Genomic DNA, 19,694 nt, shown 5'->3' on the forward strand with positions numbered 1-19,694 from the left:
TATTATAATTTTATAGCTTTAAAATTAATACACCATTTAAATTTCATTTGCTTAAAAATTTACTGTGTAACTGTAACGCTTATATGATCTGTAAAACGATTAGACTTTGCTTGTTCCTAGTTAGTTGCAGGTTCTTGGCTATTTTACATATAATTCAGATTAATTAAATAGTCAGGATAATGTTCATTAAAAATTTTTTGCAAGTCAAATTTATATCTCTTATCATTTAAATATTGATCAAGCTCTTTTCTTTTAATAATGAACAATTAAGAAGAAAAAATACTTTGTTTTAAAGATGATATATTGACAGAAATTATTATACGGCACAATAGTTTTTCTTTGATAAAGCTAGAGACAAAGCCAAAACATATTTTGAGCTCGGATAATTATAGAAAGCTATGTATTATTTGGAGGATGTTCACTCAATACAGACATAATCCAAAGTAAAACAATGTCTGTACGTCCGTCCCTCTGTCTATTTGAAGCTGAAGATATAGGTAACTGCTGAACCAACTGGGCTCTACATGTGGTGCAACTTTACTTTCTGCTCTCATGAGCCTTCGCCACTGAGTATTAAAAAAAGCAAATTAGTAAATAATTTTCATAAATTTTTTCTTTGTTAAACTTATATCAAAGATTCGAACATGAGGTTATTCAACATAATGTTTTTATTAATATGAGAAAAGCATTAAAGATTTGTTAGTCATTCAAGGCTTCCCATTTATTATAAAGATTTATATCTGAAAACAACAATATGAAAAAGGCAACTATCAAATGCCTTTCTGTAGCATTAAAGAAACACTTCATGTGTTGGCCAAGTATATGCTTGTCTTATGCCAAATCAGAGTTGTAACGGCTGTACAAACAAACAGTATTCTAGTAGCGGAGCTACTTTATCTTATACTAGCGGCTACGCCCCCTAGAGGCCTCTGGGGGCACTTGAAGGATGGGGGAAACGACCCTCCACTTTTTATTTCAATAAAATCAGTTTTTTGGAGCTAATCTTATTCTCTTGGGAAGGTGTGTTACCCTCCTCAAAAATAGTTACAAACCTTTTTTATCGTAAAGGTTCCCTGGTTATCGAAATCCTGTTATACACAAACACACCTCCTGTTACTTTATTATATCTGTCAATCTATTTCATTTAACTTATGTTAATAGTATTAAAAACTTAAACTAAAAAATGTTATTTACTACTTTATTTATAGTACCCTTCCAATAATAATTTGTTTCAGATTTGCCTTTTATATAATCTTTGTATTTGACTTTACTGTTGCAAAAGTAAATTTATGTTTGTTTGACTTAAACAACGCAGTTGATAATTTTAGGACAAAACACGATTGTTCAGAGAAGACCAAAACATTTTGTTCATTTTTTTCTAAATTTATGGTTTGTTCGTAAGGCCGTCATTACTTAAGGGAATGTTAGAATTGTCCTATTGATTTGAAACTTGCCATGATTATTCTTGTAACGGTTGAGTACAGTTCATAAAGCGTAACAACTCTATAATTAATATCAGAAAGTCCGTACATTAATTTAAAACATGATGATTTTGGGCTTTAAAAAACAATATTTGATACTAGCGGCTTCGCCCCTAGCCTCTAGGGGCTTTGCCCAAGAGGTGATAAAAAAAAATTATTGCGAGAGACCATAAAGGACCATGGAAACTCCTTCAAAAAAAAAAAAAAAAAAAAAAAAAAAAAATGGGGGGGGATTTTTTGGTTTTTGGGGGGGTTGGGGGTGTCCCACCCCCCGAGAAAATAGCTTAAAACCACCACAGGACCAATAGGTAGATACCCTGAAGAGTAGAATCCGATCGGTTCAGTGGTTACCGAGATCTTAAGGGACAGACAGACAGACGGACGGACAGACGGTCAGACGGACAGACGGACAGACAGACATCGTTCTACTTTGTATTATAGATTGTATAATAATCCTATTAATTTGATTGTAGAAATGTATGCATGGCAATTATATCCTATATTTAAGTAGTTTTGTGTTAATTTAAAAAGAAATTTTGTTGAAACTATTTAATAAAGTTAGATAATAATTGCGTTGTTATTCTATATTAATGCTATGCTTATTATTCCGACTGTCTGATTTGTTTGCTTTCGTTTTTTATGAATGTTGTCATCCTACTTGTGATCATTATCTATCATTCATTTATTTGATATTATTTATTGTTTATATAATAAATCATATTAACAAGAACCATCATTACATTGAAACATAGCCAAAAGACTGTCAGAGATATGAAGAAGAAAAACATATACTTTAAAATAAGATCTTGAAGACCAAATATTCAATTTTACATTGGTTTTAGGCAAGATTTTTTTTACGGTTTAAATATTATTGATCTTTTAGAGATAATTTTCCCTTTGGCGATGAATAATCTTACAAAGATATTATTAAAAGTGAATGACGTACATAAAAGCATATTTACAAAAAGATTTAAACCTAAACCATTTGATCTAATTCAGTTCAAAGGATCCAATTTTAGAAACTATTCAAAAAATTTGTTTCTTACATTGTTAAAATATTTCTTACTTTTCTTTTTAATAGTTATTTCTCGCATCGAATTATAAACGGCTTTCCGCGGATATAGAATGTACAATTAAAATATTAAAACTAGTTTTTTTAGCCCCGAGGTGCCGAAGGCACCGGCTAAAAAAACCTGTTTTAATCTTTTGATTGTACATTTCTATATTCGTAGAAAGCTGGATATAATACGGTGCTAGACATAGTTTTTTTCGTATGGATGAGAACCGGTTCCTATCCACCAATTATTACTATCCACTGACAATTATTATATTAATAAAATATGATTATAAAAGTAACAGGAGTCTATCCGTCTGTGTTTGTGTGTGTGTACCGAAGGATCGCGCTAACGGCTGAACCAATTTGGTTATCCTTTACAAGGGAGGTTTATAACTATTTTGGGGGAGATTACCACCAACCACTGAAGAAAAAAATCATCCATAGAAAAAAAACACTACTCTTCATTTTTTACTGTTTTTACAACTAAAATAAAAAACTGGGGACTCTAGGGGCGTAGCCGCTAGTATTGTGTATGACTGACACGACATATACATGTCGTTACTATTTTGACATTATGAATTCAGCTCAATTTTTATGTCATATTTTATTCATTCATAAAAAATGTACAATTTTTTACCTGTGTTAATTTATATTTTTACCAGGATCTAGATTTTTTCTACTATAATTAGAGAAAATCAGATTATTTGGAGTTGATTACTACCAGGTTTTGTGAAGGATGTAGTAATTGAAGAAAAAAAATTGTATGTAATATTTTTGTCTTTTAATAATCATGTCAAATGATGAAAATAGCAAATTGCTTCATTTTATTATCAGCAATACCAAAAGAAAAAACTAGTTTCAATTGGGATCAGTAATATTTGACATAATTGTTGTGAAATATGTGTTCGTTTAATGATATAAGAAAATACGAAGACGACATTTGTGATTAGATAATTTTACGCGGCATTTGCGCTGTGTACTTCTTCACCCATGTGGGATAAATGCTACGTAAATTTATTATTAATTTATATTTCAACGGAAGTGGTTGTGATTTTTTATGATCGTAGCTTATTTTTATATTAGTGTTGATTTATATTATGTGATATTTCTTTGCCTGTGATTGTCGATAATGATTGGTTTTTTAAATACTACCATAATAATTTATATATTTCAGATTTAACTACGATTAAATTTGTACAAATTGTTTACCGAAATTATCTACTGCTTTTGTTGAATATTATCATAAATACAGGCATAAATTAGATTTATATCTAAAGTAATTTCAAATGTAAGTACGTCACAGGTTTATCTAGTCGTTAAAATCTCTATCTTTATTTTTTAAGAAGTTTTTATAGCTTTAATAAGCAAAACTTCTACAGTACAAATTTAATAGTGAAAAACGATCTTAAAATCGCGTGCGTGCCTTTTTATACTATTTCGTTCATTAACTTTAAATTCATTAGCATTTTTTTAATTGAAAAAACATCTTCATCTTTATTAAAAATGCGCCACCAATTGGTATGTACTTGAGTTCTATGTTACTATTCATTCTCATTACAGGTTAGTGAATTATATAATATAGTTATAATATTGTTAAGTGCATACCACTATTTCTGCTCAAATTTAAACATCCCCTTTATTGTTATTTAAGGGATTAAGTTTAAAGGAACAGAGCCATATTATATTAAGGAAAAAGGTTTTATGTAGAACCTATTCCATTGCTCGTTTTTAAAACTCTATTGAGTTTACACACTTCTGCTCATGTTAGAACTTCGATCAAACTTTAGCATTTTGCTCGTGATCAAACCTCATTAAGTTTATGCAGTTCTGCTCGTGTCAAAACCTCATTATTGTTACTAGGGGATTTAGGTTTAGGTCAAAGGGTTATTGTTACCCTTTCCCCCCCCCCCCCCCATATAACTCTGGGTGGAAACTATACACTTGAGAAAGGGGTTTAATGCAGAACCCATTCTCTTGCTTGTGTTAAAACATCAATTACCATTTCTGCTCTATTTTAAGCCTCTATACATGCATTTTACTTGCTTAGTGGTAAAGATTTAAGAAAAAAGTGGTAACTAAATATCTGGAACATGGTTTATTAACCCTTCCCCCCCCCCCCCTTTTAATTTATCCCCTGCCTAATTTGGTAGGTAAGGTATTGAAAGATTTGTACACTTTATCATGTACTCATTATACCCAGTCATTTAAACTCAGTTTTATTAATCCAAGTTTAATTGCATATCATATTATATAATATTTTTCTCATATAGAATATTTGATATTAGTATTATAATCTTGCTTATTTACCTTGTATAGTAATATTATATAATTAAGGAAAAAACTTCATTCCTAAATATTAAAAAATATTACCCGCATCAGTAGGTACCTAAGTAAAATAAATATAAAACAAATAACTGACACTAGATTTAAATGAATATAGGTAACTTGATTACTCAATTCAGTTTTCTATTTATTAAATATTAGTTAAATAATCCATTAAAGGTTACACAAGTTTCAACAACAGCTAATTATTGTTAAATATAACACTTAAGATAATATAATTAAGATGAGAAAAAATTGAATAAAGTATTACATATAATACTTTAATATAATTGTGCTCCTGATTATCACATACTACAGTTTAAACAATAAAATTAAAGTATACTTCAACAGGCTTTATTTGTCTTCAATCAGTTGTGTTCTCAATGCTAAGTTCTTTAAAGAATAGAGGTAATTGGATTACCTAATTCTAAAAGATTGTGTGATTGCTTCTTGAAAACAGAGGAAAGATGAATGATAATCCTCGCTCCAGGCGTAATACCCTCAGGTCTGCTGCAGGTTCTTCAGTTTCTCCTAGCTGTACGCCCCACAGTGGTATTACTAATCCACAGAATGTAAGGCGATTAAACCCACCTGATATAAGAGTATCTGGGATTACACCTACAGGTAGTAAGGTTGTTTCTTCTACCCCGAATCAATCACTCTCTAGGTCCACATCAGTTCTTACTCCACCTAATTACAATAGTGCCAGTGGAGATAATTATATGACTACCCCTCTCATTGATAGTGCTGGAACAGCATTGACTACCCTTCCAGAGATTCCTGACATAAAGGATGTCAAGAATGCACAGAGTCTTGAATATTACTTTGATCAGCTCTCCATTCATGTTGCATACTTTGGTACCAATCTTGGATCTGAACCAGATTGGTCTAGTCGTATACATTCTACCTATAATGCTCTTCTTGAACTAGTCTCCCCAGGTCAAATAAAGGCTTCAGAATTGAATAATCAACGCTTGATAACTAAATTCTCTTCTCTTAGCTCTCAGCTAGAAGCCCACAAACTGAAATGGTCTCTTGCTGTTGCCAGTGAAACTTCATTGTCTGATTTCAATGGATTCACATCCACACTACATGCCAATGTTTCACGGGGTACAGACCAATCAATTATTAGTAGACTGACAGCTCTGGAAGGAGACAGATTTCACCTAAAATCACTGGGACAACGATTAAGTTTAATCAGTGAGAGAGTAGGGATACTAGAACATTCACCCAATGAATTACTCAGTAGAGTAGATGTAATTGATTCATCCATTCAATCATTGAATGCATTACCTGAACAATTATCTTCTATTGAACACAGGTTAACAGATTTAGAATCTAAACACTCTGCTCATTCTAACCCTCAATCAGAGGATTTCTCCAGCTTAAAGGATCAGGTAGAACTCCTGAATAATAAGGTAGATAACCTACTCAATGTAAGTACAGGTATCTCCTTAAATCAGGAATCCATTCGTGCACTTTCTACTCAGATTGTTAGCAATGCTCATTCCCTTCGTGCTGACTTCAATAGTTTCAAATCAAACATGATTAATTTGACTACATCAAAACAATCTAAGGAAGTCAATCCTGAATTCCATCAGTATTCTCCACCAGGACCAGGGGTACATAATTCCCAAACACCAATTAATCCTTTAACTCAGTCTGCTTCTAATATTAGAAATCAGAACTTTATTCATAGCACAGCGCCTGTATGTCCTACAGGCAATAATGCTAATACACAAGGTAGAGTTAGTAATTGGTTAGATTCCAATGCAGGTCATGTTCATGGCAATAAGGGTTCCGACCCCCCTGCATTTAATGGACAACATAATTTCAAACCCATCAGTCCCCAGGTTGAATTCATGAATAGGCCGGTTCATCATGGAAACATATCTGTTAATAATGATGATAACAATTCTGTGCATAGTAGTGTAGTCAGTACACTTAATCTGCAGGGTAAACTTCTCCAAGATCAAATGAATGGTCTAGTAAATCTTCTCTCCCCTTCAATCAGTGATGAGCTATCCAAGCATGATATTCTTGATCTTCACAAAAACAAGGTTGTTGCTGTTGAAATGCAAACACGAGATCTTAATCGTGCATTAAGAGATTGTTGCAAAACTCCAGGTTTTTCCTACAGTTTTGGAGAGAGAGTCTCAGATGTTATAAGTGATGCCATTAAGTGGACATCAAAAATTCGTGAGTTGTATCAGTCTAAAGGTGCTTCTCGAAAATCACAGGGAAACATGCTCTATGATACCATCCCAGTCTTTGATAATAATTCAGACATAGACATCTTTGATTTTCTTAAGAGATTTGAAGCATCCACTGAGGACTTTGAATTTGATCATGAGCGAGCTCTTCTTCTTTACAACAAATTCCTGAGTCCAGTATTACAGGAGGAAACCACAAAGTTTAAGAATGATTATGATGCAATGAAAAGGACTCTCATACACAGGTATGGAGATCCTAAAACAATAATGCACAATCTGCTCTCACCTGTAACCAAGGATCACATTCCTGACTCTTCTGACATTGTCAAATCACTTTCTTATTTAAGAAAACTTCAGAGCACTCTGGAGAAAATCAGCTCCATGCTTAGTGCAAAAGACAATGAGGATGTAGAGTCCTACATCTATTCTCAGGATTTTTTGCATCATTTGTTAACTCTTGTTCCCCAGGATGCTAAAAATGAATTCTTTAAGATAATGGATAGATGTAATGAAGATACCATTCGCATAAAGGGACGGACTGCTTTCAAGCTTCTTCTAAATTCTGTCAATGAGGCTTACCAACTTGCAGATAGATCTTGTCGTACCAAGGCTAACATTGCTCCACCTTCTAAGGCTAAGAAAGAACCAGAAAGGGCTAGACAAGTGAAAACTTTTCATGCCAATGAAACTGGCAATGAGTCTGATGATTCTAATGATTCACACTCTACTTACACTTCGGCTATTGGACCAAATCAGGCTCTATTTGAAAGAAAAGAAGCCAAGCCTCCTAAGCCGGTAAGTAAAACCAAGTTTCCATGTCTTATCCCAAACCACAAGCATTCCATTGCTGAGTGTAGAGAATTTTTTCTTAAAACCCCACTGGAGCGTGTTGAGCTTAAAAAGAAGTTTAGGTATAGATATTGTTCCACTTGTTTACAATCCTCTGAATTATGCAAGGGCAGGACATGTGGGAATAATGAAGTTCCTGATGTTCTTGTCTGTAATGATTGTAGAATCCAAAGCAAACCAGGTAGACCAAGAATACCATTCTGTGTCCTCTTTTGCTTTTCAGATAAGCATCAGAAACCATCCAATGCCAGTCTTCTTGAAGGCTTGGAAAAGTACATTCCTGGCTTTCAGTCATCTCTTCTTAAAACACCTGTCATTCTAGCTTCGCACTTCCAGGTCCTAAGTTCATCAAAATCTGCTCCAAAACCTAAATCACTGTCCCGCCCAATGAATCCTAATGAATCTCCTCCTGTCTTTAACACCTGCACTGGTGATCAGGAAGATTCTTCTGATATTGAGTGTGTCAAAGAAACTTATGAAGATAGTATTGCAGTTATGCAGACCCTTAACATTAAGGGTCGGCACGTCTTAACTCTCTTTGACAGAGGAGCCAATCAGCACCTTGTAGAAGGTCAATTGGCTGAGGAGTTATCCTTCAAGGTTGTTAATGAAGAACCTGCTGCTATTGGAGTTGTTAGTGGAGGTAACATATGGACTTCGTATGGTTCATACTCAACCTTCTTAGGCCCTAATTCTAAGGGCAAATATTATGAAATCATTGCACAAGGCATGTCTGCCATTACCTCTAGTTTCCCTAGGTATGATCTTGCTGAGCTTAATACTGAAGCAATACAGCACTCCAACCTTCCCCTTGAAACTAAACTCCCACCTTACATTGGAGGAGATAGAGTCAAACTTCTAATTGGTTTAAAGGCTTCTGAAATGGAACCGGAGTGTGTTTTTGTCATTCCAAATGGTGTAGGTATCTACAAAAGCCAATTTATTGATGCTCATGGATCTAGATATTGTTATGGTGGTCCCAGCAAGATTTTCACTGCTGTCAATAAACGTTTTAATGGCAGTGTAAATTTCATGACTGTTTTCTTCACTCAGGCTATTTCTCAGTATAGAAATTCCTTGTATCCTTCTATCATGAGCAACTTGGAACCAAATCTTGTTGACACTGGGCATGGTGTGCACTTGGTTGCTGATCCAATTCTTGACTATTCTCAAAAGTCTTGTTCAGGTCATGATTTCTTTCCAACTCCTCTTACTTGTAAAGATTTTACAGAGGCTGGTAAACCTGTTGAAGATGAAGAAGCTATTAGTTCTGCTGACTGTCCTCTTAATCACTGTATCTGCATTGCTACTTCTTATGCTTACAAAGCTAAGATTCCATTGTCTAAACAGAGAGATTACCTTGATGAGGATGATATTGACGAAACAATCAACTACCGGTGTGATCAATGCCAAAAATGCAAATGTAATTCCTCCAATCGCCTCAAAATGATCTCTTTAAATGAAAAAATTGAGCAGGAGCAAATTAAAGCATCTGTGCATGTTAATCTTGAAAAGGAAAGGGTTGAAGTTGACTTGCCATTTATCAAGGATCCAGATAAATATCTTTCAGAAAAACATGGAGGTAATGACAATTACTCTCAGGCTCATCGTGTTTACAAATCTCAGTGTCGCTTTCCTGACTCTGTTAAAGATGAGATCCGTAACGTTCACAGTGACCTTATAGAGAAAGGATTTCTGAAGAAGTTGAGTGATCTTCCTCCTGAACACCAATCACTGGTAGGAGGTAATAGATTCTCACACTTCATGCCTTGGCGCATAGTGCGAAAGGACTCTACCACAACGCCGGTCAGGCTTGTGGTAGACCCTAGCATGTCAGGTCTTAATTTGTGTCTTGCTAAAGGTGAAAATAGGATGCGTAAGATTAATGATATTTTAGTCAGAGCAAGATGTCGGAAGTATCTTTGGAGCTCTGACATTTCAAAGTTATATAACCGACTATACCTTAAACCATCCTCTTATACATATCAGCTGTTCCTTTTCCATACTAGTCTTGATCCAAATATTCCACCAGAAGTCTATGTTCTTGTTCGGTGTTGGTATGGTGTTACAAGCAGTGCAAACCAAGCAACATATGCCTTAGAGGAGCTATCCCGTCTCCTAAAGGATGAATATCCACTTGCTTTTGAAGTTATACATTCTGACATGTATGTTGATGACCTTTTACCTGGTTCTTCTTCTCTAGAAATTGTAAATGAACAAATTAGACAGGTATCAGAGGTTCTCCAAAAGGGTGGATTCTTTCCTAAATTCATTATCCAATCTGGTCAAGAGATCCAGGAAGAATTCATTCGAATTTTAGGATATAAATGGAATGTCATGGAGGATTCTATTGCCCCTGGTTTCACAGAATTAAATTTTTCTAAGAAGAAACGGGGTATGAAGGCCCCCAACCCCTTCCCAATCCGGGATCCATCTGATGTTGTTAAAATTCTTGATTCTGTTGACCTCACAAGGAGAACTGCTGTTTCAAAGACTGCTGAGTTGTTTGACCCATTAGGAAAATGGGAACCTTATAAAATCCAACTAAAACTGGGTCTTCAGCTCTTGAATGGAATGGATTGGGATTTACCATTGTCACAGGAAAATCAGGATTTTTGGCTGTCTAAATTCCAGGAATTCCTTGAAGTTCCAAACATGAAGGTTGAGAGATACATTTTTCCACCTGATGTGCCTGCTGAAAATATAAGACTTCTATGTCTTAGTGATGCTGCAGAAAATGCAGGAGGTGGCTGTATCTATGCTGGTGTCAAACTTCCTGATGGCTCATTTAGTTGTAAGCTTCTTGCTTCAAGAAGCAAGCTCTTGAAAGAGAGTATACCAAGAAATGAACTTGAGTCAATTCGTATCACTGCAGGTCTAGCTTATGATGTCAAACAAGCTCTTGGGGATTTAGTAACTGATGTAATCTTTGTTACAGATTCATCTGTTGCCCTCAGCTGGTGTCAAAACACAAATAAGAGACTCAGGTTATATTGTCTTAACCGTGTTGCAGAGATTCGTCGTCTTATTTTCTCTATTTGTGGCAAGTCTGACAGCCTTCCTCTTTTTCACATTGATGGTAAGCTTAATTTAGCTGATCTTCTCACCAAGCCTAACAATATTTCTCCCAAAGATATATCATACAGTAGTGATTGGCATTCAGGGCTTTCATGGATGTTAAAACCCAAACAGGACATGCCACTGACTTCATTTGAACAAATTCAAATATCTTCTCAGCAAAACCAGGCAATAAGCACTGAATACTTTCCAGAAGTAAGTCTTCCTTCACAGAACAATCAAGATGTTGTGTTTTCTGCTATACATTGTGATGGCTGTCATGAAACCAATGGTCATTTCTCCATTCATGATTGTCATGGTTCGTCACTAGAGAATCTTCATTGCCTTAACTGTTCCTGCTCATCACATTCTTCTGTTTTCTTTCAATCTGGGAAAGGTGCTGCACTTATAGATATTCTATCAACAGGTTACTCAAAGGCTATTTCAGTCATGTCCAGAGTAAATGATTTTATATGGTCACTGAAACACAAGGTACATACAAGCAAGGGAATTATTCGTTCCCAGCTGTGCAAAAAGTGTACTACAATTGAACTTACTAATGGAATACAAGTTGAATATGATAAGTTCCTCATGAAGGAATCAAAGGACTATTTCTTTCGCCTGGAATCCTCTAGATTATCCAAAGTCTTGCCTCCAGCAAAGCTTAAAGGTTTTATCTTAAAAGATGGCATTTATTTTAATAAGAGCCGTATAGATCAGGATGCAAAAGTTGTAACAGAGGATCTTGATTTCTCTATCTTCTTTGATGGTCAGGACATTCATTCATCACTGCCTGTTGTTTCTTCAGATTCTGAACTTTTCTATTCTATTCTGATGCACATTCATCATAATGTCCGTAGACACAGTGGCACAGAGGCTACATTGCGAGAATTGACTAAGGTTGTCTTCCCTATTGGCAATGCCAGAAAAATTGTTTTAGCTGTGCGTAAACACTGTCCCAGATGTAGACTGATTTTAAGAAAAACATTTGAGCTGGAAATGGGAAATCATCCCCAATCTAGATACCAAATTGTTCCTGCTTTCTACCATAGTATGTGTGACATAGTGTATGGTTTCAAAGGCAAACCTTTTAAAACTGCTCGCAAACCAGAACTAAAGATTTATGGACTTGTTATTGTCTGTATCTTGACTTCTGCAACTAGTATTCTTGCACTTGAGGGAATAGAAACACAAGACATTGTTCTTGCATTAGAGCGCCATTCTGCTCGTCATGGTGTTCCTGCTGCTCTGTACCTTGATCAAGGTACTCAACTGACTTCTCTTAATAAGCTTGAAGTGTCTCTTCGAGATGCAAATTCACAGCTGCGTGAATCATTAGGCTTAAAAATACTTCCGTCAATTGCAAAGAACCACATGTCAAGAGGTCGTGTTGAAAGAAAAATTCGTTCTCTTAGAGACATGCTCAAAAAGGTTGCTATTGACACTGCTGTTGCCATGACCCCACTTCAATGGGATACAATATTTGCTAGGATGTCTTCAGATATTGATGATATCCCCATGGCTAGGTCCGATAACCAATCTCATCTAGACTTTGGATGGGAGCTCCTTACTCCCAACCGATTCAAGCTTGGTAGAGATAATAACCGCTCTATTCATGGTCCATTGATCATTTCTGAAAGTACTTCACCTACTCAGTTATTGAAAAGAGTTCATGATATCCAACGCTATTGGTACCAACTTCTTCTTGATAGGCTTCATCATTTGATACCTAAACCTGATAATTGGTCCAAATCAGATGAGGTAAAACTTCAGGATATTGTTGTTTTTCGTTTTAAGGATAATGTTAATAGCAAAATGGAAGTTTGGAAAATTGGTAAAGTTGTAGAAATACTGAAGGAAGGACGAGGAGTTATTATCTCCTATCCTCAAATCTTGCCTAATGGTGTCAGTAAATTATCAGTAGTCAACAGATCTGTAAGAGATATCTGTTTAGTGTCTTCAATTGATGATTTGAATCTAAACTCCAAGGAGTTTTTTGATAAAATAAAGAAGATAAATTGATTGTTTTTTTTTAATAAAAATAATAAAAAATATATAAAAAAAAAGATAAAATTAAAAAAAAGACCTTAAAAAAAATATAGAAGTATACATATTGTATTTAATATATACTGTACTATAGTTAATAATCATATATAGTGTTTTTATATGTGTATGGTGATTAAAATTGATATTAAGATGGAGATGTTTTTCCTATTTTTAGCATCATTTTATAACATTTCATTATTTTAATGAAGATATCAATCTTCTAGTTAAGATGAATACGGGTAAGTTGTTCACCCAATTCAATTGCTTAATTATCTAATTATGGTTGTTTATCAGAGGTTCCAGCTCGGTGGATTCCATTGTCAAGATGTCTACTCTCTACAAAGAGTATAGATGTAAAGGATATAATCCTTTTGATTTCACCAACAAGTTATTCTTCCCTGCCTGGGAAAATAATTGCAAAGAACGTTATAATGCATTTGCTTCTGATGTCATTTCTGGTTATGCTGATGTTCATGAACGTCCTCCAAGTGATTATCATTGGATAAGGACTGAGGGTGGTTGCTTGAAAACTGCTCTTCGCATTGATATGGACTATCACCAATCTTGGTGTCAACCAAAGCTGGATACAAGTTATACTAGTGCTAAACTGCATATGAGTATATTTAATCTAGCTCGTTTCAATGTTGATGACTTTTGTGAGTCATCTGCTGACTTTTGGAGCAAACAGGAAGAAAGAAGAGCTCTTAAGCTTAACTCTCCTTCACTTCCTTTCTACTTACTGACCATCAAGATCCCTAAGCATATGTATGAGCTGCTTCTCAAGGGGTCTAATGAATTGGTCATTGACTATTCCAAATACAGTGATGAGGATCTTATTGATGTTCCTTCACATTTCATTGTGTTTGATGGACAGTTCTCTGCCATTACTGTGGCTTTCCCATTTGTTGAAGAAAACATTAGTAATACTATTAAACGTATTACATTCAATCCTAATGTTGCCCCTCATGATGAACTTATTAAGTTTTTGGGTAAGCTCCCAATTCTGTATTCAGATGAGACTCACAGAAGCATTTTGACCTTGAGAGGGTTTCTCAGAGAGATGTATGGAGTTTATGTAGATTTGCGTGGTTTTGACCTTGGTTCTCTTGCAGTAACTGCTGGTTGCAAATTGGACGATTATAATCTGTTCAGTTTATCAAGTGTGGTCATTGGCAATTCCTTTCAAACAGAAGATTGCCGGGCTACAAGTTTTGCAAGACCTGAAAGCTTCCGGATAAATATTGATAATTTTCTACGAAAGTTGCATAAGATAACAAGTGTTTATGATGTTCTAATTGGTCATATTCTTAGAACTTGTTTTCCTGATCCTGTTGTGGTCCTGACTTCTTTCAAACTGACTCAGCTTCAGTTTATATCCTGGTTTACTGAATTCATTGCAGAAGCATTGAAAAGAGCTTATGTTGTTAGTTACCAACAGGCTGAATCAGAATGTGAGAGAGATAGACTCTCTATGACTAGGTCTCTGAATGAGAAGGATGAAAAGATCATTGCTCTTGCCAAGTTATGCATAGATGTTCCTGCTTTGCAATATGGTGGTCCTCGCTACCTTCACCATATTCGTTACTTGTTCTGGAATCAGTATCATGTTATTGAGGATCTTATCAAGTCTGGAGAAATGGCTTCCTCTGTAAGCAAGACTCCTGATGTTATGACTCCTCTTGATTATCATTACATAATGTTTGGAAGACATTACCGTAATGATGATGATTCTGGCAAACCTTTAAAGCCTGGAAGGTATGGTTTGCAGCCTAGCCCTCAGTGCTCCAATGTTATGTCTACTGATTCTGTCTTTGAAGATGTTTGTCGTCTATCCTCGTTTGATAGTCGTCCATACATTCATACTCATCTTGAGTGGGGAAGACTAAACCCTCATTTAATTGGAGATCTCTTTGATGATATGAATCGTTTGTCTAATCATGATCTAACAGTATTTTGGGTGACTAATCCCAGAGTCTATACAGGATTGAGGAATATTATTGACAAACTTTATGCCAATTCTAAGAGAGTTGAGAGATTGGAATTCCTGTTGACTCGTTCTAGAGAAAATGTGTTGCAGCAGCAAGTTACTGAGGAAAGGAAGTTTGTTAATCTTCATGCTCAAGATAATGTGGAACAGGCTGATCTTCTGCTACAACAACATAGAGTTGATCTAGTGAATCACCATTCTTCATCTGATGACCCTCTTCCTTCAGGTATACATCAAGCTGTTTTCAGACAGGTACCTGGAAAAAATACGGCTAGAAATCGGCTCTGGAATGAGAAGAGGAAGGCTAAATACAAGAGGGCCAGTCAACGTAAATGCTATCCTAGTTATTATTTCACTAGAAGATCTAAACGTAAAGCTGCTATGTTAAATGTCCTTGAGGATAGAACCAAGTCTACTTATGCATCTTCTCAATCTAGCCAACCAAAACCTTCTGGTAATAGTCAACCTGGACCATCTGGTAGTTGTCACTCTGGACCATCTACTAGCAGACAATATGGATCATCTAGCGGCTATCAATCTGGGTCATCTACATCCAGTAATGCTGGTAGGAATTCTGCTCCATCCCGTTTGAAGAGGGCTGCTAATTTTGATCTCAGATCATTATTACCTTGTAAGAAGGAGATACAGATGTGGGAAGATGTTCTTAATTATTAAGGTAATTTATTCCAGTAGAGGTTTTATTACAACCTAACTGGTAATTTCCTTTATTAAGTCATGGTTTTTACAAGAGATTCATATGTATTTCTATTTGTCAGTAGAGGTTATTGTAAATCTAACTGCAAATATGAGTCATTTAATGTTATTTTAGTACAGGTTTCATTAAAACCTAACTAAATACAATACTATAATTAATCTTATTATCAGTAGAGGTTTCATTTAAGAACCTAACTGGATAAGGAAATGTCGTTTTTTTTGTATTTTCATCTTTTGTTGCGGGAGTGTTGTGAAATATGTGTTCGTTTAATGATATAAGAAAATACGAAGACGACATTTGTGATTAGATAATTTTACGCGGCATTTGCGCTGTGTACTTCTTCACCCATGTGGGATAAATGCTACGTAAATTTATTATTAATTTATATTTCAACGGAAGTGGTTGTGATTTTTTATGATCGTAGCTTATTTTTATATTAGTGTTGATTTATATTATGTGATATTTCTTTGCCTGTGATTGTCGATAATGATTGGTTTTTTAAATACTACCATAATAATTTATATATTTCAGATTTAACTACGATTAAATTTGTACAAATTGTTTACCGAAATTATCTACTGCTTTTGTTGAATATTATCATAAATACAGGCATAAATTAGATTTATATCTAAAGTAATTTCAAATGTAAGTACGTCACAGGTTTATCTAGTCGTTAAAATCTCTATCTTTATTTTTTAAGAAGTTTTTATAGCTTTAATAAGCAAAACTTCTACAATAATATCATTTGACATAAATTCATTTCACATAAAACATTTGACATAAAATCACTTCACATAAAGGTACATTTGACATAAAAACATTTGCCATAAAGGTACACTTCACATAAAAACGTTTCACATAAAGGTACATTTGACATAAAGGTACATATGATATAAAGGTACATTTGACATAAAGGTACATTTGACATAAAGGTACATTTAACATAAAGGTACGTTTGACATAAAGGTACACTTGACATAAAGGTACATTTGATATAAAGGTACACTTGGCATAAAACGTTTCACATTACGATACATTTCAAAGTGTACCCGAGGTTGTCATTTTTTTCCCCGAGCATGGCAACCGGTGAACAGAATCTCAGTTCTGCACCACAAGCCTCGCACGACTGAAGTTCCCATGTCTATACAGTCATATTTATATGAAAATATTTTTAGAAGATTTTTAAATTTTTTTTTGAAGATTTTCCCCGAGGTAATTTTGCTTTCTTTTAATAATTAATAAAAGTTTCTAAAATCTTCCAGAAAAAATTGAAAATCTTCAAAAAAAAATTTAGAAATCTTCTAAAAATATTTTCATATAAATATGACTGTATAGACATGGGGACTTCAGTCGTGCGAGGCTTGTGGTGCAGAACTGAGATTCTGTTCACCGGTTGCCATTCAATGTACCTTTATGTCAAATGTACCTTTATGTCAAGTGTACCTTTATTTCAAGTGTACCTTTATGTGAAATGTACCTTTATGTGAAATGTACCTTTATGTCAAGTATACCTTTATGCCAAATGTACCTTTATGTCAAATGAGTTTATGTGAAACGTTTTTATGTCAAATGTACCTTTATGTCAAATGAGTTTATGTCAAATGATACTTTATGTCAAATGTTTTATGTGAAATGAATTTATGTGAAGTGATTTTATGTCAAATATTACTGATCCTTTCAATTGATGTAAAAGCTTTTAAAACTCAGGGATGGAGGGGACCTTGGGCTTTTTATTACACTGGTCCCCAAAGTTTTATAATCATGTTTTCTTATTCCTTAGCTTAATAGCCTTGGGGACCCGTAATCTACAGAAAGGGTAATTTTTGTAACATCATTTGGGATGTACATCAATTTATCGGTCATTGTCTTATCCCTTTTGATCCTTGTTAAAATAGTTTTTAGTACTTAGTCTATATGGGCTACATTCCTATTTGTTGTGGTTGATGTACGCCGCCCCCATCACCCCACACAAAAAAATGTTTTTAAATAGATTTTAGGGTGGGAATTGGTATTTTTCAGATCACATGCTAGAAAGCTTTAAACATTTTCTGAAACATTGTGAAACAATCGGTCCAGCCGTTTACGAGAACTTTGTGACCACATGCATCCTGCTACATAAAGAAATTAAAATTATTAAATAATATCTCTTAAATGAATGTACATTTCCAAAAAATTAGATTATACTAGATTCGTATTTTTTCTTGTAGCGCAGCTAATATTGCATTGCTAGGGTCTGTCTGTACGTTACAGCAACACTCAGTGCTACTATATCTTATAATCTTCCTTGCTTTTTTACAGATTTTTGAAATGTAAAAAAACAGATTGACCAAAATTTAATCAGCTACACATCGAATAAAACATTAAGTGACTATTTTATCTTTTACTACATAAAGGTACTTTATTATTGTCGCTCTACTTATGGGCATATTTATCATTATCCTTAATAGTACATTCCTTGGTATATGTCTATAAAAGTAAACAAAAATTTATTCCATTCGAGACATACTTGTGTACTATAGGATACTTTGATGACACGACCTTTGTCTGTGTGCATGTTAACAAGATGCACCTGTTACCAAGCAAAAACAACACAAATATAACCATAAAAAAAATTACAAGACATTTGTCAGGAAGTTACAATAGAGAATTAGCAGACACGTAACCCTACACTTACTTTATCCCTTAAAGGCGGAATTGTCCTTCAATTTTTAAGTGATCGTCTAGAGAATCTAGAGCATCATTTGCTTGTAATTGGATGCGATACTCTAACAACCAAGGATATTGGGTTAAGTAACATTCAACAGACATTCAACCCTTTGATTGCCTGCCGTTGTCGTAGAATTCCTAACTGTGCATGCTCATGAGTTGCACCAGCTTGTGGGCCAAGGTATTCCCTCTAATCAAACTATTTTCTATCGCGCATAACATCTTTAGTTATGACGCGGTGACGGGTATAACCGTACACTTACTTGATTCCCATGAAGATCTTGTAGTTGAAGAAGAGAAGAAAGACCAAGGGGAGGATTCCGGTAAACATAAAGGTTGTCCAGTTTACATAGAATCTAGAATAGATAGATAGATAAATAGATAGATATATTAATCATAGGGTTATAAAAAACTTTTTGTTTAAGCAATTATAAAATTCCATTATAATTGTTTCATAACTTTTCTTACGGGTATTCATACAAAACAACAAGGAAGTATATGAATTAAAACTCCTGTAATTAATTTGCAGCTACTCTATAACTAGCAGTTTGTTTGTCTGTAATATTTACTAAACTTAGTTACTAAGATCCTCAAAATGGGAAACTCAATTGGTTCAGTGATTATCAGAATCATAACGGAATTTATTACTTTAAACAATAGGATTTTATTTTATGTGTAGATTATCCTTAGCCTGGCTTAGCAGATAGTTTAGGAATAAGGTATAGCCAACAAGCGAAATAAATATAAAATAATATGTGGGGGTCAAATAAAAATTTCGTCAATTTTAATAAGTATTACCCCCCAACGACAGGTAATCACGTAAAGGTTTCGTGATTTTTGGTCTGAATTAATTTTGTGTTGGCATAAGCTGAAAAAAACGCTTGAAATAATGTATTTCTACAATTAATTATGCGCCCAATTTTTGCTTTTGGTTTCCTTCGTGAGCCTTTTAGGAGATATTTTAAAGAAGATAGGTATAATATTTTGTAATATATTACAAAAGTCATAAAACGCTCTTTTTGTTATTTGCATATTTAGAAGAACGTTTTATCTCTTTTCTACTGATTGCTGATTGATGAGTTATCAATTTTTTATGTACAGAAGCTCAGGTATAAGGTATAACCAACAAGCGAAATAAATATAAAATAATATTTGGGGGGCAAATGGAGAGGTCGTCAATTTTACTATTTGTTGACAGCTGAAAAACACTTTCGTGAAAGGTTTCGTGATTTTTTCCCGAATTAATTTCATTGTTGGTATA

General features: G+C 34.4%; 2 protein-coding genes across 2 annotated transcripts in view; one reads left to right on the forward strand and one right to left on the reverse strand.

Moving 5' to 3' along the window:
* The window catches only part of LOC145319979 (FMRFamide receptor-like), a 92,628-nt gene that overhangs the window by 19,220 nt on the left and 53,714 nt on the right, over positions 1 to 19,694 (reverse strand). Inside the window, exon 10 of the mRNA XM_080162390.1 lies at positions 18,697 to 18,789. Coding sequence (XP_080018516.1) covers positions 18,697 to 18,789 — 93 coding nt within the window. The remainder of the gene's footprint in view (positions 1 to 18,696; positions 18,790 to 19,694) is intronic.
* Positions 3,427 to 16,259, forward strand: LOC145319339 (uncharacterized). The gene is made up of 2 exons (XM_080161419.1): positions 3,427 to 3,790; positions 13,320 to 16,259. The coding sequence occupies exon 2, from the start codon at positions 13,351 to 13,353 to the stop codon at positions 15,685 to 15,687; it is 2,337 nt and encodes a 778-aa protein (XP_080017545.1). The 5' UTR covers positions 3,427 to 3,790; positions 13,320 to 13,350; the 3' UTR covers positions 15,688 to 16,259.

This window comes from Acartia tonsa, chromosome 5, assembly GCF_053477335.1.
Source record: "Acartia tonsa isolate MP-2025a chromosome 5, ASM5347733v1, whole genome shotgun sequence".
Lineage (NCBI taxonomy): Eukaryota > Metazoa > Arthropoda > Copepoda > Calanoida > Acartiidae > Acartia > Acartia tonsa.